Genomic DNA, 25,148 nt, shown 5'->3' with positions numbered 1-25,148 from the left:
AGTGCTGGGACATCTGGAGAGCCATGTGGAAAAGGATGAAGTTGGACCCTTACCTCATACCGCTATATAGAAATTAACTCAAAATTGATGAAAAGACCAAAATGTAAGTGCTAAAAATATAAAACTATTAGGAGAAAACATAGGGGTAAATCCTCAAGACCCTGGATTGGGTAACTGATTCTTAGACATGAACCCAAAAACATGAACAATGAAAAGAAAAACAGATAAATTGTACTTCAGCAAAATTAACAACTTTCGTGCTTCAAAGGACGCTATCAAGAAAGTAAAAAAGGTAACTTACAGAATAGGAGAAAATAATTGCAAATCATTACGGGAGTTATATCTAGAAGGTATAAGAACTCATATGATTCATAATAAAAAGGTAAATAACCCAATTAACAAATAGGTAAAGGATATAAATAAGCATTTCTCCAAAGGAAACATACAAATGGCCAATAAGCACATGAAATGATCTTTGACATGATTAACTACCAGAGAAATGCAAATCCAAAAGACACCACTTTATAGTCACTAGGATGGCAAGAATCAAAGTCGGACAACAGCAAGTGTTGCCAAAGACATGGAAAAATCAAAATACTCATACACTCCCAGTGGGGATACAAAATGGTGCACCCATTTTGGAAAATAGCTTGGCAGTTCCTCAATGGTTAAACACAGAACTACCATATGACCCAGTAATTACACTCCTATATATATATACTCAAGAGAAATAAAAACAAATGTCCACAAAAAGGTGTAGCAGCATTATTGCATTATTCATAATAGCCCAAAGGTAGAAACAACCTAAATGTCCATCAATGAATGAACAAAGAAAATGTAGTATATCATTTGGCCATAAAAATATGAACTACTAACACATGCTACAACATGGATCAACTTTTAAAGAAGTGAAAACAGCCAGTCACAAAAGACTATATATTATGTAATCCCATTTATATAAAGTACCCAGAATACGTAAATCTACAGAGACAGAAAGTAGATTAGTGGCTGCTTAGGACAGAGGGTGCAGGTAATTGAGTAGGGAGATGATAAGCTAAAGGGTATGCAGCTTCTTTATGAGGTGATGAAAATGTTCTAATAGTGGTCGTGGTGAGGGTTGCACATATATGACTATACTAAAAATAACTGATTTGTACACTATGAATGAGTGATTTTCATGAGATGTTAAATCTAGCTCCATCAGAATAATGACTCAAAAATTTAAACAATTGAAAAAGATTTGTACATACTGAAATGCAATGACTTTGAGACATGTTAAACAAAAATGTGTACTGTATACCCCAGTATATACAGTATATGGTAGAGTATACTAATACTATATATATTATCAAGTTTATGTAATATGTAATCCTACATATATGTATGCATACCCATATATGTATAGTGTGTTCCCGTCAATAAAAGTGTGTGCGTGTAATTATAAATGGAAGGAGGATAAAGTACTACTAATGGAATTACCTCTGATAGTTAAATGGTGGGAGGGCCGAGGGGAAGGAACAGGGCAGGGGTTGAAAGGAGACACATTTTTATTGTATTTTCCATTTTTCAGGGTTAGAATTTCTATCATACTTTATAAAGAGATCCGTTTAGTACAGGATATAACTAGTAAGCAAGCTCTACAAAAATAATGTGTGCTACCTCAGGAGGCAGCTTGTTTCTCATATGGTATTCAAGTATAGGATGTATTTACACTTGATAGGGATCCTGTAGGACCAAGTGTTAGATGGGTGAGTGGACTGGATAACCTTTGTTGCAAACTTCTAGATGACCTTCAAAGTGTCTTCCAACCCTGAGATTTATTCCAAATTTAAAAAATAGTTAGTTTTTAGGCTGTGAAAATCCTATGAGAAATAGGGCAGATTTGAAAAAAAATTCTATTAGTGGTTTAATGTCAATTAAGCTTATTGAGTTAATTATATAATGAGATTTCAATGTCAACACAGTGAGTCAATGCTCTAAAAAAGACATTTTGAATCAGTAGATGCATAAAGTCAAAGTGTAAATAGCTTAAAATATTTTTCCTTTTAAAAAAATACCCAGCCCTCAATTTTTATCATGATTAGTATTTTTATTAAATATTGTTAAATAGAGAGGTGTTGTGATTTAATGGGAAGCACTGGTAAAAAATGACAAGGAGGAGAAATACAAAGTCCAAGAAGCCAATTTTCATCTCATAATTTTTCTTATTTGTATTTCAACTTTAAGTTCAAAGGCTGTTCCTTCATAAATATAACTAAAAACAAAACAAAAAACCCCCCAATATTACAGCATCATTAAAATGTTTATAACTTCTTATATGATTTTTTAAAAAACAATGTAGTTTTATCAGTCAGAGCAATATTACAGATGGATTTCTGTAGAGATAACAGAGAATGAGACATTTCTGGAAGCAATGTTAGTTTTGTAAGAGCCTCTATTACAACAAAACGGAAAGCAGGCCTTTTCCTCCAATCCACAAAAATTGGTGTAAACGTAGGAAGCATTTATTCTCCATAGAAGTCGTCCGCATTACAAAAAGCATAGTTCTATGAATGGAGGAAAACACCAGGAAGTTTCAGAATACAGTACATAATGAAGGATTTATTGACCCTTTTCAGAAATTAGGTATAGTCAGGTGGGATGACTCAAGGGGGAAAATGTAGCCAGCGAGCTGGTCAGTGTCCTACCACTGGTAAGCAATTTCCATTTCAATATTTGTTCTTCTTGTAAAGTAAGAGCCTTCTTCATACCTATAGACTTTAAGCTAAAATTTCTCTCTAACCTAAATTTGCTTTTCCTCTTTGGCACTCATTTTCGTCTCCCATTCCTGTAGTACTTTAAGGACTCTAGTGTAATTTATTTCCCTTGGGCGGTGGTGGCAGACTGGGTGCTGAGATGAGCATGGTCCTGGTGGAGGTTCACGAACTTCTTTTTCTTCTCCTCATTCTATAGCAGAGGGCACATCAAACGATGCTACCTTTCATGAGCATAAATTCTTGTCTTTGAAATTTTTATTGTAGTATTTTTAGATTTCAAATGTTAGATAAAATATAAACAAAAAATGTCTTTTGGTTACCAAATTTATTTATGTATGTTCCCTCCTCAATTTGAGGAAATATTTTCTATGATTCTAGTACTTGGCTCAACTTATCTTTCAACTCTGAAACAGTATGTTACAGGAGATTGAGAAAGAGTAATATCACTGCAGGAGGCAGAGGTATTTCTTTTCTCATCCACAGCACGCAAATTAGAGTTCAGAAAATATCTTTGCTTAAAGATCAATATCACCCCCATTTAGTACTATAGTGAGTGCTGTATAAACTGTAAGGCATTGCACGCGTGGAAGTGAGCATCATTAAAGATGCATTTTTTTTAGGAAAGAACAATCCTTTCATTTGATTAGAACCAAGTCAAAGAAACATGAGAAAAAGATTTTGTCATTGGATGATACATAAATCTGGGTCAATATCAGTTCCATAAGTGAAGAGAAGAAAATAAGACGAAAGGTTGCAGAACTGCACCCACTCAATATAGTATGGATACACACAGGTGATACCAAGTTACACAGCCATCTGAATGCTAAGAAATTCCGTATGTATGTCGGCATGTTTAAAGAAAGTGATCACGGTTGTCACAGCTACCCGAAGGCTGTTAGTGAAGAGAAGTAATATGAGTGGCAGATGCTGGAGAACTTGATTTTTTGGTAGGCTCGCACTAGAGCCCTCGCTCATCACTTTTTTCTTTTTTTACCTTCAGGTGTCTTTATAAGGCGCTCCCTATACCGACACCCAGGGTATCTATTTGACTGTTTCAAGTTATTTCTAATTATATCTACATGTTGTGATTTATTTCTCTATAGCTGCCTGTTTTTATTTATTTTTATTGAGTGATCTTTTAGCTCCCTACTTCTCAAATTGTGACACATGTGCCCCCACAGTGGGGTACCAGGGGGTATATGAAGCTACAAGATAAACCTGAAGCATCTTTCCAGAGAGTTTCTTTTGAAAGTCTGGAAAGCCATCATAGAGCCTGGTTAAGAGTGTTATGGGTCTGTTGTCAACTTCCTAGGTTAGAATCTTGACTCTGCCACTTGCCCTTTGGCAAGGTACTTAACCTATCTGTTCCTAAGTATTTTAACCTGAAATTAGGAATAATACTAATGCCTACTTTATAGTTGGTTGAGAGAAATAAATGGGCATTCAGAACAGGGCCTAGCACACAGTACATTTTATGCAGATATTAGTTATTATATATCTTAATATTAGATTATTCATTTCCCCTCTTGAGCAGATAGATATAAGCAAGAATGGAAAGATAAACGCTGGGGGTGGATTTAGATAGAAATGAGGGGTCGCCTCAATGAAAAGGTGACTTCTGAGTAAAGACCTAAAGGGAGTGAAGGAGTTGATTCTGGGAGGAGAGAATTTCAGATGGAGGGAACAGCAAGTACAAAGGCCCTAAGGTACACCTTCTACGTTTATAAGCACTAGTAAGAGGCCAGTAGGGCTGGAACAGAGTGAGTGAGGGTGTGAGTAAAAGGAAGTGAGATGGGGAGGGGCAGCGATCAGAAGGCTTTGTAGCTTTCACTCTGAATGAAACAGACAGCCATCATGTACAGAGCAGTGACATGATCTGACTTAAGTTCTATAACCATATCTGCGGAGCTGAAAGAAGACCACAGGGAGACAAAGGTAAGGCAGGTAGGCTACTGCAATAATCTGCTTGAGAGATGATGGTGGCTTGGCCCAGGGTGGCGACAATGAAGGTTGATAAAAAGAAAGAATTCTTGATATACTTGAAAGGTTAGAGATGACAGGCTCTATTGTCAAATTAGATGTGAAATGTGAAAAAAAAGAAGTCAAGGGTGATTTTGAAGTTCTTGGCTTAATCATTAAATAAAAGTTAAGTTGCCATTAACTGTGATGGAAAGATTGATCACAAGAAGAGAAAGCTAGGGGGAATGTCAGAAGCTGTTTCAGACATGGTAAATTTTAGATGCCTAGTAAACATTCAAATGGAGATGTTAAGTAGGTAAATAAACTGGCTTGAAATTGAGGGAATAAGTCCAGGTCAGAGTGACAAATGTGGGAGTCATACAGTCATGGGTCACTTAATGGGGATCTGCTCTGAGAGATGGGCTTTAGGTGACTTCGTCATTCCCTGAATTAACATCATAGAGCGCACTTAAACCTAGACAGGTAAGACTACTGTACATCTAGGTTATATGGTACTATATGGTATAGCCTAGTTCTCCTAGGCTATAAACCTGTAGCTCATGTTACTGTACTGAATACCGTAGGCAACATAATGGTATTTGTGTATCTAAACATAGAAGTTGCTTGGTAAAAATAAGGTACGACAGATGAAGTGTGTATGAATGCTGGGGAGGGGCTAGCGGAGAGCTGTATAGGGAGGTGCCATCAAGAGGAGGGAAAGAGGGAGGAAAGGAAAGAAAAAAAGGGGAAAGGGAGAAGAGAGATCAAAAAAAGACGCAGATAAAGCATGAAACTAGAAATAATAAAAGGGAGAGGGAGGAGGGAGGGATGGAAGGAAAGAAAGAGAGGAACAGGACTGGAAAGAAAGATAAAAAGAAATGAAGAGAAATGAGTATGTGTGCATGAGTGTGTGAGTGTGTGTGCAGGGGTGGGCATGAGTGCGCTCCTGAGCTCCCCTCCTTTCTAGTCCCCTTCCCCTCTCTCCCTAACCAACTCTGGGTCCCAACACAGTAAGGCTCAGGTGAACAACATGCCAAGCCTCCTAATTTATTTAAACCACCCAAAGCTAGCAGTCTTAGGTCCAGCCTTTTCTTAGAACACAACAACAAATTTTTTGCTTATAACCCATTCCTAAGGGACCATGTATATGTGGCTCAGCACTGACCAAAACGTCATTATGTGGCATATGACTATATTTGAAGTCATAAGGCTGAACAAAATGTCTCACTGAGGAGAGGGTGCCCAGCTGTGATGAATGCTGCTGATAAAAATATCAAGGAAGATGAGAGCTGAAAGACCACTGGGTTTAGTGATGATGCTGTCAAAGATGACCTTGACAAGAGCAGTGTTGGTGGACTACAGCGAAAACATCCTGACTGGACTATATTCAAGAAAAAATGGGAGAGAATGTGGGGATAGCAAGTTTAAGCAACTTTATTTCCACAGGTCAGTTAAATATGAGTATCTTATGCCTAATATAAAATTTCCCTCATAAAATTATCTTTCAAAAAATTTACTCTCCATTTAATAATCAGCAACTCTCCAAACATAGGAAATCTGCTGTTTTGATGGAAGGAGAGTAGAAGAAAGAGGATTTCAGGGGAAGAATAGGAATAAAATATCAGTGCAATAAATAATGGTATATTAAAATTCACATACTGCTGAAAATAAATTAAAATGGTTCCAGTTTAGTCACAAAAACATGGGAAATAAAAAAATAGTTTTAGCACAATTTCTAGTGCAATTAGAATCACACATGGTCCTTTAAAACATATATGCGCACACATGTATATGCACACCGAGGCTTCACCACTCACAGATTCTAAATGAGCAAGTTTGGGCTAAGCTCTGGGCACTTTTATTTTTTGAAAGCTCCACAGGCAATTATGGAATCTGAAAGCATCACAGCTCAGCTTGGGTTGAGAATTATTAGAATATAATTGTTTAAAACATAAGCCCAAATGATCAAGCTCCTCTAAGAAACTCAGCACCAAATCACTCCTTTTAGAAGTTTCAAAAAGGACGAGTGGTACCAGCAGTAGTCGGGGCTGCACACTGCACGGGGGTGATGATGTAGCACCTTCCAACCTATAAGACGTGGAACAATTCACTGGAGATACAAAGATGACTAAGACAGGCTGGCGCTCGAAAATACTCACGGTTACCTACAAACTTGCTTCAATATTCAAGAAAACACTTATCCTCCACTTTCTTATCTGAATGAATTTAAGTTTCCTACCAAAGATTGAGCAACTTAAGGGGTCTGATAAAATATCACGGTAGAAATGATCTCTACTTGAATATATATAATTGCTGATTTCCGAAAAGGATACTCAAGTGAGCTAGATTTAAAACTAATGTTCTTACTGACAATTCCAAATAAGAAGGTTGTATTAACTTATGTTTAAGGAAGGTTGAAAGAGACAGATATTAAGAATAGGATTCGAATTTTTCTTTAAGTCTAGGACTTGTGGTAATTTAGACTTTGATATAAAAGATGACTAACAACACTGTATTAGAGAAAAGAAGAGAATTCTACTGGTCAAAGAAGTCAGATTTACTACATTAGTCCATTAATCTCTTATTAAAATGTTACTAATTTTTATTCGCAGAAATTTTAAGGAGAAAGCAAGCATCACCACAGGTTAAAACAGTAACTGAAAAAAACATGTTATAAATGTTAAGAAAACAAACCAGAGACGACTATTCTGAACATCTGATAACTCCATCAAACTTTGAGTTATACCATAATAAAACTGAAATTCAAAATGTATGCATACTTGCAAAGGTTCATAAAATATTTTTTAGGGAAACATTTAAAAGATGAAATAATAATGCTGAAACCCATTTCTGCAGTGAAATCAAATGTATACCAGTAAGCCCAGCAAGAACACTGATCCCAACCTCAGCATTATTACCTTGTGTGTAGGCAGCATCATCAGATCCCATGCTCAACTTCCGTGCTTCACTTATTCTATCCGCATGTGCTAAAGGAGGGTCCGTGAGGTGTTGAATATTCTCTGTTTCTACATAATGATCAGGATGAGTTAGAAGATTTGTGAGTTCAAAGGTGGGGGACACGACTCCTGGTGAAACTGCAGGGGGTTTATTGGGAGAAACTGTAATTTTGAAAGTGTACTTTGTATTGGGCTGAGTAACCACCACTCGAGGAGACGTTGCAGAGTTATTGCCGACTGCTCGACTTTTGGGAGGGTGGTGATGAATATAGGTAGGACCCATGCTCACTTGCCCAGACATATTTCTGGAAGCAGCAGATGCTCCAGAGTTTGTGGATATGAAGAGGGTGGGCTGATTCCGGATGACCTGCTCATCTCCTGTGGTGGCATTAGCTGAAATATAGACCTTGGGTTGACTACGGGACATCATCTCATCGGTATTTGGGGGACTGGCAGCTATGTAAACAGTAGGCTGATTTCTATTTAAGGTCTGGCTGTTGACCGAAGAGGAACTGCTGGAGGTTCGAGGTCCAGAAGAACGCAATTTTGAAGAACTGTTTCTTTGCGGAGGTTCAAGTTTGATTTCAATCTGGTTTTTTCGAGGTCCTGTTGAAATATTCTGAATGTTATATTGGCTATGGGCAGACGACTGTGAGCTACCAGATGAATGAATTGTTGGTGGTTGTGGAGTAGTAGGTGAACTGATGGGCATGTAGACATGAGAGGTCTGGTGGCCTTGCTGATTTGGCTGCTGGGCTGAGGTATGTGACAGAGGATTAGATGCAGGATAAGTAGTCCAGGGACCAGGTTGTGAAGGCTGATAGACTTGCTGAGAGTTCATGGGATTAAACTGAGATACCCAGCCAGAATGCTGTTGTGTCTGTCGAGTTGTACCACTAGGAGTTGTAATATAAGGCCTAATATAGATAGAATTTCCCTGTGGACTGTTAAGTACAGGTGGAGGTACACCATGTATGTGCAAAGATGTGGGAGTATTACGACCAGTCTGAATATTTGGGGCTAAAGTTACCATAATGGGATTAAATCTGGGAGTTTGAGAAAGGTTGGATGTTCCTTTGCTGCCTAAGTGAAATCCAAGATGTGGTGCTGAATTTGAAGGACCAGATGTACTGGATATTCCAAAAACACTAAAGCCTTGAGGAACTTGAGCTGGTGCTGTCTGTGGCTCTTGCTGAAACAGTTCATTATTGGACTGACCGCCTTGAAGTTGTCCATCACTAATGCTGTGCGTTAGAGTCCTACTTCCATTCATTCTATTTCCTTCTCTTCCATGGTGGTAAACATTCTGTGACTGCAAGTCCAAGTTGAGAGAAGTCATGTGATTGCGTAGACCAGAAATTCCAGAATCATCCGAAAAATTCAAGTCTCCTTCACCATAAAGATACCTTGTACTCTCCTGAGAGAGAACGGCACAGCAGGCATCCAGGTTATTATTATTCTATAAGACAAAATAAAAACAGCTTGATGTTAACAACCAGAAGGTAATGCTTATAATCTCATCGTTACTAAAACATTACGTGATTGACAAATGACTACTAGTTAATATAACAGGTATAGCTAGCTGAACTTTCCTATTTGAGAAAGACTAGTTTTTATGTAAATGGTTGAATTAACAATCCTCATTACTAATATAATGGAAAAGTAACTAGCAATAAATAGCTAAGTGAACCAAGTCTCTGCTCTGTTTTAGGAGCTATTTTACACAGTAAAATGAATTATGCAAATAGAGTAAAATTACACCCTAATTAAAAATGCAACATGAACGCTGAACATTCAACTTAAGCATATAATACTGTATGATTAAATATTTTGCACATTTAAGAGCTATATAAATTGTTTTTAAAAATTACATTTGTAGTATTTAAAGAAGTTCTAAAATTTGTAACAAAGTCATCTGAATTCCTTACATACTTCCTCCTAACATGTGTAAAAAAAATAAAATAAAAAACAAAACCATACATTTATAAATGAAATATAAGCTCAAGGTAGCCTCCAGAGTAACTGAGTTCACATCTGTCTTTAGATAGCACCGTACAAAAATCTACTCCAGAGAAATGAAAACACAAAAACAAAAAAAACCCCAATCAGATTGTTTCTAAAGAATCTTCTAAAGAGACTAACCACTATTCCTAAGTCATCCATAAAAATATTTACTGAACACCAACAATATACACAGCACTGTTTGAGATTGGAGAAGACTCAATGACATATAAAACAACTTTTTCCTAGTAGAACCTACAACTTAAATAGGGAGACAAACCAGGGGTTTTTGAAAAGGTTAACATTATTAAAATGTTTGCCAAATAATAAGTGGTAGTGAAGTTCAACAGAGAGTAAATATTGTGCGCTTCTGTAGAAAGGAGAAAAGACTGTCAAAGAAGAAGGTATGGCCTGATGGGCTTCAGAGGATATGGAGGACTTGGACAGAAAAGAAAATTATTGGTGAAGAAAATGGCATTAGTAAAGAAAGACATAATGCAATAGTTAAGTAAAAGCATGTTCTAAACAAGGTGATTGTTAACAGATTTGGCTGGAGTTAAAGGTTTATACTGGAAATTTTGTAGAATAAGTTGTTAGAAAAGTAGACTAGGTTAAATAATTGAAAAATAATTTAAATTATTAAATAATTTGAAATAATTGTTAAATAATAAATAATTGTTAAATAGTTTGAAAAATGAGTCACTGGAGTTTGGACTTCAATATAGGCAAAGTGAGGACACAAAGGTGTTCTAGAAAGACAAGACTATTGATACTTGAAAATAAAAAGGCAAACTTTAGTTGGAAGACAGGACATAATGACTGTTTGATAGTGGTAACAAATTATGAAAGACTACAAACAAATATTGACATAATTTGGCTACGAGAGAAAGAGAATTCAAAGTAAACTTGAGAGTTAGGAGGCTGGCAGAAAGAGGAGAGACATAAAAAAATGAATAACAGCAAGATAAAATGTCTACAAGTATTTGATATGAAAAAGGTTAGTAAGCAAGGTTTGATTTTTCCCACCCCAAACCAACAGTTCAAATCTCTCAAGCCACAAAAGTCCTTTTATACTACTCTTAATTCTGAATTGATATAGTTTTTCAAATATAATTTAAAAATGCATCACAATCTTTATCAACTGATCACTCCTTATTATAGTTAGACCTTATCTATAGCCAAACCTAAGTGGTGCTTTTTGCTTCAAACTAAATTATTGCTATTCCTAGTAAATTCTTTTCTCTTCTAAGCCAAAGCTCACAAAAATCCCATTTTCCCATCTACCAACATTCCAAATTAAAATGTACATTTTTAACCAAATTCAATCCCACGCCTCCTTTTTAAAAGCTGGTACTCATATTTACAAAGTCTTCCTCTCTAATTCTCTTAAGCTCTCATAAAATCCCTTTAATCCTTTATAATCTCTGATTATTTAATATGTTCTAGTCCCAGCTATACCATAACTCACAGTCCTTTAGGCTATTTACCCTATACAGACATCACTTTCTTATCAGCAAAACATAGAAGAACTTAGAGGGATTTAATAAGGCTACAAATAGGGTAAAAGAAAATGTACTTTTAATTAAATCTTTTATTTTAGAAAAATTTGAATATATTTAAAAAGAGAGTAAATATGATAAATTCCCCTATGTTCATCCTCTATCTTTAACAATATTGATATGGCAAAGCTTTTTTTGTCCCAACTACTCTTCTCATCAAGCTAGATCAAGTCTTGGATATTATTTTGTTCTTATCTGGAAATACATTAAAACGTATCTTTAAAAAAGAGACTTAAAAAAAAAAACCATAATGCTATTATTATACCTTAAAATAATCAACAATAATATCACCTAACACTAAAATACTGTTAAAGTCCCCTGATTGTCTCATAAATGTCTTGTTAGTTTGGCTACATCAGGACCTAAGCGATGTCCCGTTATTGGGTTGATATGCCTCTTAGGTTTCTTTTTAAAAAAAATTTTAGCCATTTGTTGTAAAACCTGAGCATTTGTCCAGTAGAATTTCCCATCTGGATTGGCTGACTGCACCCTGTGGTATTAATTCCCCTGTCTTTCATTGTAAACTAGTAGTTTTAACTATAGGTGTGAGCAGGTTCATGCATGAATTTTTGGCAAGACCCTTGATAGGGTCTCTTTCTTATTGCATCACACAAGGAGACACAAAAATTTCTGCTTGTCTTTTTGTGATCTTGAAGCTGGATCAGTGGATTCTGATGTCAGCTTGATTCAGCTAATGATTTTAGCAGCCACTAATGATCACTGTTTAGAAACTTTATTTTATCAAGGGCGTAAAATGTGATACTGGTGATATTCTGATTATGAGATTCCTTCTTCATGCATTAGCGGTAGCTCTCTTCAACTACTTGGTTATTCTTTGCACAGAAGAGGCAGGATAAATAAATTCTTGCTCTTTATTGTTTTTTTTAGAGTAATGAAATGGTACCCTAGCAACCTCCAAAGGTGGCAACTGATTGTGGTCATTATATCCTATCTTTGGGCTGATGGAAATGATTTCAAGTGGGCTCTTTTGCATTTGACATGGACCCAGTCTTTCATTACCTCCTTGCTTTCTGATATGACAAGATGTTAAGACAGTCACATACACTTCCTACCCCAGACCTGGAATCAGTTATTTTTCAAAGAAGCTCTGGTTACTTTTATTGGGAAACTGCACAGGACTCGTTTTAAGTGTATCAAAATGGGTGGGATGAGTTTTTAAAAGGCTGAGAATCAGTGCTTCTTTGTATATATACAAATCTGCATTCTCTTCTAAGCTATAAAATCTGAATTATGAGTCCAGTTCCTCTTTCATTCTTCCCTAAGCTTCTTGTACAGACACGGAGATTACAGACAGTATCAAAGTATACACTAAAAGCATCCTTCTCAAACTGATTCATTCACTCTTTCAACTAGTATCTACTTAGCACCCATTAGGCAAGTAGAAAGGAATATAATCACTGCTCTTAAGGATCTCACGGTCCATTGGAAGAGATTAATGTATACATAAATATAATACAGAATAGTAGGTATTTTGGTAGAAATATGGATAAGAACTACAGGTAGAGGTCATCTGAGGACATGACACTTTAATATTAAGTCTTACAAATATTGACTGAACACTACTTAATGAATTACTTTGAAAAGAAATAGCAATTTTAAACTTAAGGATTCAACCATATTAAAAGAATTAAAGAATGGTGAAAAGTTCAGTTTTAAAAAAAATCAAAGTACCAACTATGCAATATTCTAAGGTTTAATTACCAAAAATTAATAAATTTTAAAGATATGAACTGCACCTTCTGATAACATAGCTGTCTTAGAGAATCCACAGCACAAGGGAACGATGTGAATAGTTCCAGAAACACAGATCTGAGCAGTAAATAAGGTCAAGAGAACAGAAGATCTATTCTTCTGCTCTCCTAAGATGCAAGATGTTTAAGAACAAGGATACAAAGTGGCAGTGGGGCACAATCTTTTAACTGATAATTTTTTATTTTGTATACTATGTTTCTTTCTTTTTTAATCTAGAAAAGTTTTAAACCAGTATATTATAAGGAGCATCTCTCCAGAGAAAGGACAGACACCTACCCAACTGAGAAAGGGAGAGCTGCTTCCAAAAGAAAGGCTGTCACCAAGTAAGAGATGTTTATATTACATTTAGAAGTGCCTTAATTTACTTTTACAGTTTAAAAATATTTTGCCAAATTTGGGAAGACTTACATCTGAGCTGTATCCCCAAAGTGAGCCCTCTCATTCCTTTCTTGTCACATTTCTTGTTCTATCAGTTAAAAATACATTACTTGAATGCCCAGAATAATTATTAGCACAACAGAAAAGAGTGTGGTCTTCCTCATGGGTAATTTTCAAGCAAAACTGATTTCATTTTAGTAATCTCTAGGTGTTGGGAAGCATGCTGTAGGGAGGTTTGTTTTTGTAAAACCAGATTAACATAGTGAAGCTGATACTACTGGGTGCCCAAAGTAAATTCAAAATCATTTATTTTCTAATAAAACTGAAAACATACCTTTTAATTTAATTTTTAAAAATAGGCAATTCATTTACACAGATCGAAATATTACAAAAAGATGTATATTGAGAAGTCTCACTCCTATCTCTATCCCCATCTGGCTTGTTCCCTCTTGCCCACTATTGGTAACCATCTTTTTATTAATTTTGTTTTTGGTCCTTCCAGTATTTCTTTATGTCAACACAGGCAAATATACATATGCGTGTATATTTATTTCCCCTGCTCTCATCCATGTATACTGGTCTGTTTTGTTTTCTTAATACATCCTCTTGAAGATTATACTGAGTGCACACAGAGTTATTTTTTTCAAAATATTTTAAATAATTCTACAAAAGGCTCTATGTTTTACTCCCAGTTAAGGTAACTGAAAATCTCTATTGGGTATCAGAAAGTGTTTCTGACAGTTTCTTCAATATTAAGTCTTGTGAATTTTATTGAAGAACTTATAGTATTTTTCTATTTTTCTATGAATCACTGAATACTCTTGTGTTTATTTTATCATAAAATTCTATTGGAACAGTTAGGAAGAGATACCTGTGTTCTAGGGAAGACGCCATCTCCCACAACCTCGGCTTCTCTCCATATTTCCTTTAACTTGACTCCATTTTTATTACTCCAATCCCTTTAATTTTTTTCTTTAACATTCTATATTGACAAATGTGAATTACTGATAAATATTCATCAAATATTTATTATTGGTTTTCTACTATTATTACTGTTATTAGTACTGGCTGCTAACACTTATTGAGCATGCATTATACATTGGGTATCCAATTAGAAGCTTTATCTGCATTATATTTGATTCTTTGTGAAGTTTTCTTTTTTTTTTATTACCATTGTATAGTTAATTCAAATGAAGGCCAGAGAGGTTACTGCTGCTAGTAACTGTAAAAACTTGAACTCAAGTCTGTTTATTGCCAAAACATATGCTATTATTGTTTTAAATTTTTATTTTTATTTCCTCCCAGCTTTATTGAGATATGACTAAGAGTTATATATTTACATTGTATGTGATTTTTTTAGATGTACAGTGTGAGAATTTAATATATGTATACATTGTGAAATTACCACAAGTAATCAAGTTAATTAACACATGCACCACCTTAGAGTCAACTTTTTTTTTAGTAGGATACTTAAGTTCTACTCTTTTAGCAAATTTCAAGTATACAATACAGTATTGTATCCTCAAAACTCAAGCTTTTAAACACTCTCTAAAGAGCTAGGCATGTTCAGAGAATTCTAATCAGCTGAGGATGACTACAGCATAGGGTGAGGAAGGACTAGGGAAGAGATCAGGCTGCAGAAGAAAATATTCCAGATCACAGATCTAGTATTCCCTAGCCGAGATATATGAACTTTATTCTGAAGGTATAGGGTACAATAATGAGGTTTAAGCAGGTAAATATATGATAAAATTGGCATTTATAAAGGTAATCTAGCAGAAATGAGAAGGATGGATGGGAGAGACCAAAGCTAGGTTTCAGTAAGGACAAGTACACATCAATTAAATGGACAGATAAAAGGTGACAAAGGTGTGAACAAAATGTAATCATTTGATATCAAGTATATAGGGTCTTTAAAAATTTCATACAATTTAAAACTTTAAAAAATAATTTGTCAAGAATAAATACGTCTTAGCTCAAATTATTTTTATACATCTATTTTAACAAGCTGAAAAATATTTTTTGATAGAAAGATTTCTAGTTTAATCAAATGAGAAGGCACAACTATTACTAACTGTTTAGAATTACAAATTTCTAAAATTGTACATACTAAAAAGAAATAAAAATTAATTAGATGTTTAGTGATATTAACTGGAAAATTTACAGATTAAATTAAAAATTATAAAAAATGTATATCTTTAGAACTGGGACCTTAGGCATTGTATAGTCAGTTTCCTTCATTTTACAGGTCAAAATTAACTCAAGCACAAAAAGGCATAGTACCTACCAAATATGCTTGAGATGCAGATTTAGGATTAGAACCCAAGAGTTCTGACTCCTAGTTAATGATGTTAATGATTTTCTCACTTTCATACAAAGACTTGGAATTCTAGCACAATAGGAGGGGGAAAAGTAAAGTAACCTCATATAAGTATAAATCGTGTATCAATGTTTTATATTGGGATCTCATATAATCCTCACATCTACTTTACAAGGGAGGTATTGTCCATATTACAAATGGGGTACAGACCCTAAGTAACTTGTTAAAGGCCACATGACTATTAGACATCAAAGCTCATCTCTTTTCATCATTGCACATTAATGCCAACAAAATTATAAAAGTTTTCCTCCAGTGTTTAAAAAAATACCAGAGTTGTATCAATAAATTCAGAAATCTTTGAACACTGACCTGTAACATGCACCTGGATACAACAACTTCAGGTACTTCAGGGAATTTTTGTCGCAGGTCATGTAAAACCTGAAAATCAATTTGGTGGCTTCCTTGGGCCATTCGTATATTGCCTGATCAGGACTATTTGTACAGTAGGCAATTCTAGGCCTTAGTGGAAATAGTACTCATCTCTTCTGTCCAAGCATTTTCTGTGAAAGAAAGAAAAACAATTTTAATGAGAACTGATTATAGAATGAATATTATTGTGGATTTAAAATTTCAATACAAAAAGGTATGTGCTTTAGTACCTAACACTTAATATAAACTATAAAAATATTTAGTTGTATAATGCTTTCCATATAGTTACACTATCTTTTCAGGTTACAATTCCCCATGGCAAACTTTAAATTGTTTATTTCCTAGGTATTTGCATGCTTTATAATGGCTGTACCAAAAGGCATTCAAATAAATTATTGTCAAGGTGGTCTTCCTTCATTCTTTTAAAAGGGGAAAATAATTTAACTATCTACCTTATTTTTATCCCTTATACTCCTAATGTAAATCATGTTCAATCTTGGAAGCTTTTTTGGAATAAAAATAGTATATAAGTACATTAAACCTATATGGTATATTAAATTATTTAAAATAATAGCATTTGCTTACTAATTAAAATACATTTCATTCTAGGATAAAATTAGCAATAAGTAAATCTCTTTATAACAAATTTATCTGTAGTATTTCTCTTTTAATCTCATTAACCTAAGCTTAAAAAAAATGTCTGCAAACTCCATGAATATAGGAATTAGGTCTCTTTTGTCCACTATTGTGTAGACAGTTTTCAGCATGACATTAGATATTAAAATATTTATGAAAAAATTCAGTTATGACAGAACTCCTGAGTCCTAAACAGAAAAAAAGCTCATTCGGGTACCCACTGGCAGCTCCTTCTCAGTTTTCTTTGTCAGGTCTTCTTCCTTTTCTGGACATCTAAATGTTGGTGGGCTAAGGAGTTCATATCTAGGGTTTATTTTCAACTATATCTACATTCCTCTTCAAGGTAATTTCATCCAAACACACTGCTTAAACAGAGGCTTTGCAAATTTATATCTCCAACTCCAAGGGTGCTCTCTTCCCTGAGTTCCAGACTAATATAGCCAGCTGCCTGACATAGCCTTCTGGATATCTAAAATTCTTTGTATGTCCAAAATCGAACTCTTAATTTCCGCCCAGCCAAACCGAACCTTTCCCAGTCTTCTTCATCTCAGCAAACAATACCATGATTCAACCAGCTGCTCCTTCTCTGACGTTCCTTAACCCATCATCAAGTCTTGCTGGGTGTCTCTGCAAAAATACATTCTGAATCCGACCACTTTCACTACCTCTCTTACTGCTTTTGTCCAAGCCACCATCATAAATCACCTACGCTGAAAGCGAAAATCTCCTGACAGGTCTCCCCGCTGCCTTCGCTCTTTGCTCCACCTGCACCCCCAACTCCATTTGAGTGGAGTGATCTTTGTGGAAATTAAATCAGAATAATCATTCCTTCTGTTCAAAATCCTACAACACAAGGCTCCTGGCTAACTACAGTCCCTCAGATGTCATCTTCTACCACTCTCCTAGTTCTCTCAGTTCTAAACTGAGCTCCTTCAATTCTGGTTATTTCTCAAAAGTGTCGATTTTATTCCTTCCTTAGGGCTTTTGGACTTGCTGCTCCCTGTGCCTAGAAAATGTTTCCCTCAGACACTTGCATGGCTCCCCTTACTTCGTTAAGATTTCTGATCAAATAGCCCTTTCTCAGAGACAGCTTCCCTGACCAATCTCTCTACCTAAAATAATGCCACACTTGTCTACCTCCCCCATCACATTCTCAAATCCTGCTTTTTATTCATAGCATTTATCAATATCTGACATATACTTATTTATATTCTATCTATCCTTAAATGTTGGCTCCACAGGATCAAGAACTTTGAAGTTCACTGCTGTACCTCCAGGACCTTGGTCAAAGATGCAACATTTGTTAGATGAAATGAAGGTTTTATTGTAGTTTCTTTATATTACCTTGCTTCAAAATGCATATCCAATGATCCAGATTTGGAAATGTATACACAATTTGAGGGAGAAGAAAATAAATAAATTCTCAGTTTAACTCTGGACCACCTTTATTACTTAAAAGAATGAATCGTGAAAATAAATTTCAACTTCTCCATTATTAAAATATATACAGATATCGCCAATGTTCTTTGAAGAACTCATCATACTCGCTTGCTTTTCTAAAGATTATCAAGTGCACAAACAAGGAAATTGTTCAAATGTACAATTGTATTTTAGGGATTCCACTTCCTGGAATCCAAGTAGCTCCTATTGGATCAATTCTTTCACCAAGAATAACTATGAATAATAGAGAAAGTATTAAAAAATAACTACTTGAAGGCAGAAGGAAATGGGTGATGGTGGTGCTAGGGGTGGGGAGGAGAAGGGAGTCAGTACTCAGAAGAATGAATAGCATGGGGTGACTTTCTGTTTTTTTAAAATGGCTTTTAGCTAGAGAGCAGGCCCCAGTTCGTTTGGGTAGCTAAAACCTAGACAGAAAACCTGCAGTCTTGCTTGCTTAGTGAACCAAAGAACAGACTTTGGGATAACCACAACAGCTGAAAACCTAGTGAGGGGATTACAGAAAGACGAGAAACACCAAATTCTATGTATCCTGTACATATCTCTGATCCCTAAACTACACATATATGAGAGTTTCCAAACAGCCAGGCTAGAGATAAAACAGAACTGAGATTTAAATCTGTAGTTTGAGCTTAGCCACATTAATTGCCTACCAAAACAAACAGGCAAATAAGCAAGCAAATCAACCAACCAAACAGCAATACTCATCAGAGGAACAAAATAGAATTTATAGTTTCTACAGCATGTCATCCATAATACCCAGGATACAATCTAAATTATTATATATAAGAAATAGTAAAAATTGACCCATACTCAAGAGGAAAGGCAACTAAGGGAAACCAAGCCCAAGATGAATTAGACCATAAGGATTTAAAAGCAGCTATTTTAACTATGCTCAAGGAGGAAGGGCAAATACACTTGGATCTCTTAGGGGGAAAACTTTTTTTTTTTTTTTTTTAAAAAACAGAACCAAATGCAAATTCAAGCAGTGAAAAACATAATGTCTGAAATAAAGAGTTCTCTAGATGGATTAAACCACAGACTGGAAATGACAGAATAAAGTCAGTGAACATGAAGACAAAGCAGTAAAAAATTTTACAACCTGAAGGATGGAGAAAAAAATAATTGGGTAGGAGGTGTGCACAACCTCAGAGACCTGAAGGAAAGCATAAAAAATTCTAACATACCTGTAATTGGAGATCCAGAAGGATGGGGGAGAGTGAATGGGAAAGTATCTGAAGAAGTAGTGGCTAAAAATTTCCACAAATCAGTAAGTAAAAGATATAAATTTATAAATCAAGATCTTGATGGGCTCCCAGACATACTGACTGAAACAAACAAACAAACAGGTATCTACTTAAATTCAAAAGGAAAAGCAAGAAATACCTTATATCTTAATCTGAAAGTTTTTTCTAGTAATAAATGGAAGGAAACATTTTCTATGAAAAGATGTAAACATGATTGCTCTTCTGAGAAAAGAATAAAGAAATCATGCTTTATAGAAATGTTTCTAGCATTAGGTACAAAGTTCTGGCACCTAAACTGCTGTCAGCTCAAATGATTCTTTTCTTAAGGATTCTAAACAGTAGCCAAGTATAGAGAGTACCACACAGAACCTAAGAGTAAATATATTGGAAAGGTTTATAAAATGTACCCTATTCTTTCTTTTCTTCAAGAGTATGTACACAATTTATTTGACCTCTCAATTATGACATCACGAAGTATCAGTTAGTGGCTCACTCAGACTTCAAGCTATGACAGCAAGTCTTCATACTCACCGTCGTTTATCAAGGTGAATTTTTTTAGGACTGTAGGAGTACAACACAGCTATTCGTTTACTGTACCCACAAGAGACCACAGCCTTCAGATGAAAAAACAACAACAGAGAAAAGCAACAGGACTTATAGGTCTGGCCAAAATTTGGGCATTTATGAGGCAAATGAATAAGAGTATTTAAAATTGGACTATCATCTATTTATCCATGACCCACGAATTTAAGGGCAGCTTAGTAATCATTAGAGTCAATGCTTTTGCTCTCCAGACCACAAAAATTCCTGAAGTAAAGGCATATCGGTACAAGTTCATAACTGAGGATAACTATTTTAACTTGCTCACTCTTTTACCTTCTGCCCTCTGCTGCTGCCAGATCTGCTGCCTGCCACCTCAGTCTTTCTTTGTTGCTATCAGTAATTTTTTAAAAAATCTCTTTCTCATCACTCAAAATCAGAGAGTGGAAGGTGGCATGGTACATTAGGAAAAATTGTACAGAACAGAGAGCAAAAAAAAGGTGGTTCCCAAATCATGGAATGCCTTGAAGGCCATTAAAAATCTGGAGGTTTTACCTTCAGAGCAATGGAAGCTGCTGAAGTATTTAAGAGCTAAGAGGCAGGTAAGGTGACATGATCAAGAACTTATGTATATACGGAGAACGGCCATAGTGTGGCAAAAGAACATATAAGACCAGTTAGAAAACCACTGCTGTAGTCTACTCCGGAAACGGTAACAGCTTGTCATAAGTCAGACAGCACTACAAAGTTCGTTGGGGAAAGCCGCAAATTCCCTGCATCATGCATCACCACTCTTATCCTATTTCGTAGCAGTGACCACTGAGCTGTTGCTCCACATTCCTACACGTGATGATTACGAGGTTCTTTTTTTCCCCCTTCCAATTTCATACATTATCTGTGGATTTCCTACAGTAGAAAAATGAATGTGTAGCTTTATAACTCAGTTCCTATCTCATATTTACACCATGCTTCCCCACTCCTATGCCCATCTACCCAATTACTTATTTCACAATTTTTGCTTAAATCCAAATTCAATGTTTATATTACTTTTTTTCTATAAATACTATTAGCCTAGCCACTTAGTCTATTATGAAAGATGGAGTGCATCTCCAAGGTCCCTTCTCATACTAGCATTTTGGGAAAAGTATGTATGTTCTTAAAAAAACCCTGTAGACTACTAACCATGTGTGACCGAAAACTGGTTTTCCTTCAAGTCCAATAAAACATCAAAGCTCTTGCAATTCTAACTCCAGGAAAAATGAGGAAAAATGGGAGCTGGGGAGAGGACAACACTATTCTATTACTGAAGTTATAGATTTAGATGACATGTGTTACTTTCTAGCAAACAAGCTGCCTTAATAAGATATTAAAAAACAAAAACAAAAATGACTACAGAGATATGGAGAAGTATGTCAAAGACAGAAATTGACTACTTCCCACCAGGAGGTAACACCCAAAGTAAACGATGGAGCAAAGCTAAATTCCCAGAGAATCAACTTTTAAAATAAAAGGAGCAACTGGTAATGTACCTTGTATAAACTAGATCTGTATAATTTAAACTTGACAGTCAAAGTATTGGCCTTTCCTATTAAAATCTGATATAAAAAAAGAAATGAATAAATTAAATGTCACTGAGAAAGCCTTAAAACTTTCCTAAAGAGCAGAATTTCCTAACAGTATAATTTTATGAAACAGTATTCTATGTAAGCCATTTGCTTCTAAAATTTTCTGGCAAAAGAACATGTTAAGAGATAAAAACAGAGATGACCTAACGTTGCTAAATATTTCAACCTCAATTCTAAATTAGTGGCCATTGTTTCACTTAATAAGATGAGACAATTAAATGAGGTAATGTACATAAAGTATACAGTATTTGAAACATAATGATGGCTGCTTAAGTATAAATTCTAGGATTCTATAATTTGTGTTCATTAATTTATAAAACTTAATCTGCCACTTACTTGCATTGTCTTCTTGGGCAAATCATTTAACTTCTCTGTGCCTCAGTTTCCTCATCTATAAAATGATGATAGAGTAGCTATCTCATATGATTGAGAATTAAATGAGAAATACATGTAAGATAAGAAAAAAAGAGCACACAGTAAGCACACAAAAAATAAAACAGCTTATGTAAATGTTAGCCAGGAATACTATTATTTCTTCTTTATAAAAGAGAAAACAACTCAAAGAATTTTAAGGATTAGTGATAGCACAGTGAAAGTTAACTATATTACTGCACCTGCCTGGCCTGTAGCAAAAAAACCACAAACGCTGGAAGTAGTAATTATTTATTCTAAATATCATGAGTTTTCACAAAATACAAAGGAACAAAACCTTAGCAAACAGGGCTGCATGCTACTCTGGTTGCAGAATATTGAAGGAGTTGACTGAACCACTGAGGCCTTCCTCTTCCAAGTATATGGACAAATAACTCTGTAACTGGGGAACTCGAACAAAGCTGCCTGAAAAAACCAAACAATAGTAGGATGTATATAAGTGCCAGATAAGTGGTATAAACTGTGCTATAGGTACTTAAAAGGCTGTCTGGGCTGAGAAAGGTGGTCTTGAATCATGGGTACTTAAATAAGTTAAAAGTCTGGAGCAAGGCAACCAAATATTAGGCAGATTCTGGATACACTGAGTTAGTCACCTGTCTGGCTAGAAGAAGAAAAGGGGCAGGAGGAAAGAAGGGAATTATGAAAAAGGAGGTCTGGTCTGGGTGGGGAGTAGTTATAGTAGACAAGAAAGGCCAATGAAGGCTGCAAGTGTTTAGTGGCCTTTATTATAGAAAGCCTTGAGATATACTAACACTAAAGTTTTGGTATTATGTAAAACGATATACAAATTTTATCTTTGCCCCATTCTTACAAGATTGAGTTTTACTGGGACATATTTAATTATTCTAAAAGAACAATATCATTCATGTGGCCTATTAAAGAGAAACAGGATAAAATATATAAAACTAAAAGTCTCTTCTCAACAGCATTAGGATTCTCTTTTACCTAATGAAGAAGGTAAGGAGGTCTTTCCATTTTAACATACAAATCATTCTAAAATTTAATTCTAGTTTCCATAATAACCTCTAGAGATGATAACATTTTCTGTGAATATTGGAATCTTGAGTTGGACAGTACCCTAGGAAATTATCTTGTAAAAATATGTAATTTAAAAGGTTAAAGAAAAACTTTGTTGTCCCAAAAAAGTCCGTTAGACTTCTTTCACACATTTGTCCAATTTTACCTCTTAAAACCAACCCTTGGCAACAACAAATAAATTCATACAAATAATACCAGTTCCATAGTGGAGAAACTACCTTGTTCACTGCTGTATCCTAACTACTCAAAGTGTATGGAAAGTAATAGATATTAGTAAATATCTGTTGCAATAAATCTCTCAGTATGGATCAGAATGTACCTAGATTTTAAAGACTACTATAAAAAGTGGTATCTATCCCTTCAAACTAAAGTGTTTTCCTAAGCCTAACATACAGAGCTGCTATAATACTTTGTTTTGAAACTGCAGAGTTGTTCCAATGCAATTGTTATATTAGGGGACAATTTGAGCATTAAGTGATTTTGTCTGCAAGAAACCCGAGGTGAAAGCAGAAAGCCATACTTAGCACAAACAAGCTACATATAAATAAACAAAACATAAATATTAGCACACCTCAAACAAAAACACCTCAGCTCACTGCCTTTGCATGCAGTCACACCCATCCACATCTTGTTACAACTTTCCTTCTGATTTCAGAAGACCACTTCACCGTAACAAGCTGCCACATCTATGCTTACTTCCATAAGCAAACTTCAGGCTTTTTCAAAGCAAAGAACAATATTTACTTATATAAATATTGTATAAGTATTTATATATCTCTTAACCATTTAACATTTATAAAACTATATTACCATGGTTTTTTTTAAAGGTTCCTATCTTTTTTTAATGTTCACTGATGAAGTTTTTGAGTGTTGTACCACAAATTCCACATTTTCCATAACCCTTTATGCATGGTTTACAAAACATGGTGATTTTTAGAAACACTTATGTCGAATTATAACAGAACTCTCTGTACTGCAAAGCGCCCCTGACCTCAAAAACTGTTAACACTGACTTCCCCAGGATGCCTAATGGAAGTCAGGATGTTTCAACTTATTTGTTTGGTTGTCAATATGATGTTAACAATTTCTTACTACTAATTATAATTTGTCTCTTCTATGGATTGTCTGACATTATCAGACTGTGCAGTGAGTTATTCTTAAAGAATATCTTTATCATAGCAAGAAGCATTAATATGGGGAATAAAAATATTATTCCATTCCTGAATGATGGTATAATTTTTAAAATCAGAGTTAAAGCAAGTTTTAAGACCTTTGGCCTCAATAAACATTTTATAGGATTAAATCAGAAAAAAAATCGTATTACTTGCCTAATTATGTACACTATTTTACACATCTTTTAGGTTACTGATATATTACGCAAGTATCTCATTAAATGGCAGTTAGGTAAGTTGATGCACTTCATTTGATTAACTTTAAAAGAATTTACAAATGTCATTAACCAAATTTCAAAATTATTTTTAACAATAAATTATGAGAATTCTATTTCTTGGGGTATGATGTTACAACTTTACAAAGGCAAAGCAAACTTTCCCCCCAAAGTCTATAACATCAAGTTATTTTCCTAAGAGTTAAAGTGCAAGAAATATAACTATGTAATTAAAAATCTAGAATTCAAATACTATCACCACTGAGATTAGAAACAAGATAATTATAATCCACCTTTAGCATAAACATTAGCATAAAACAGCTATCCTACTGAATCATTCTATGTAGTTAACCAGTTATTTGCAAAAATAAAATAAGAAACATACCAAATCAGTCATCAAAATGCTACTTACTTTAATTATTATGTTTTGATTTAGTTATTTAAAAGCTTGAAGGGAATAAATGATTATGTTATCAAAAAAACAGATTTCTTAATGTTATAAGGCTATGGTTTACTTTCTAAAGAAGAATAATAAACATTACTAGCTGAAGTAACAATGATACACACTTATTTCTATAAAAAGAAAACTTCCCAATTTGCTCATTTAATACACTGCTTCAAGTCCATGAATGTTGATCATTTCTTATGGTTAA

The 25,148-nt window shown here is 34.8% G+C and overlaps 1 protein-coding gene across 8 annotated transcripts in view; it reads right to left on the bottom strand.

Moving 5' to 3' along the window:
• Positions 1-25,148, bottom strand: part of TAB2 (TGF-beta activated kinase 1 (MAP3K7) binding protein 2) — a 73,085-nt gene that overhangs the window by 17,639 nt on the left and 30,298 nt on the right. For 5 of the 8 annotated variants that reach the window (XM_016160142.2, XM_016160143.2, XM_016160145.2 and 2 more), the window contains 2 exons: positions 16,073-16,263; positions 7,634-9,131 (listed from right to left, as the gene is read on the bottom strand). In XM_016160142.2, the coding sequence (XP_016015628.1) occupies positions 7,634-9,131; positions 16,073-16,174 (1,600 nt within the window). In that variant the 5' untranslated portion in view covers positions 16,175-16,263. Of the gene's footprint in view, positions 1-7,633; positions 9,132-16,072; positions 16,264-21,974; positions 25,113-25,148 lie in introns of those variants that run through there. The other 3 variants (XM_036222540.1, XM_036222545.1, XM_016160139.2) reach the window with 2 other exon arrangements.

This window comes from Rousettus aegyptiacus, unplaced genomic scaffold, assembly GCF_014176215.1.
Source record: "Rousettus aegyptiacus isolate mRouAeg1 unplaced genomic scaffold, mRouAeg1.p scaffold_m13_p_1, whole genome shotgun sequence".
In the NCBI taxonomy this organism is placed as follows: domain Eukaryota; kingdom Metazoa; phylum Chordata; class Mammalia; order Chiroptera; family Pteropodidae; genus Rousettus; species Rousettus aegyptiacus.
The sequence above is the reverse complement of the archived record's forward strand: the minus strand, read 5'-3'. Positions and strand labels throughout refer to the sequence as shown.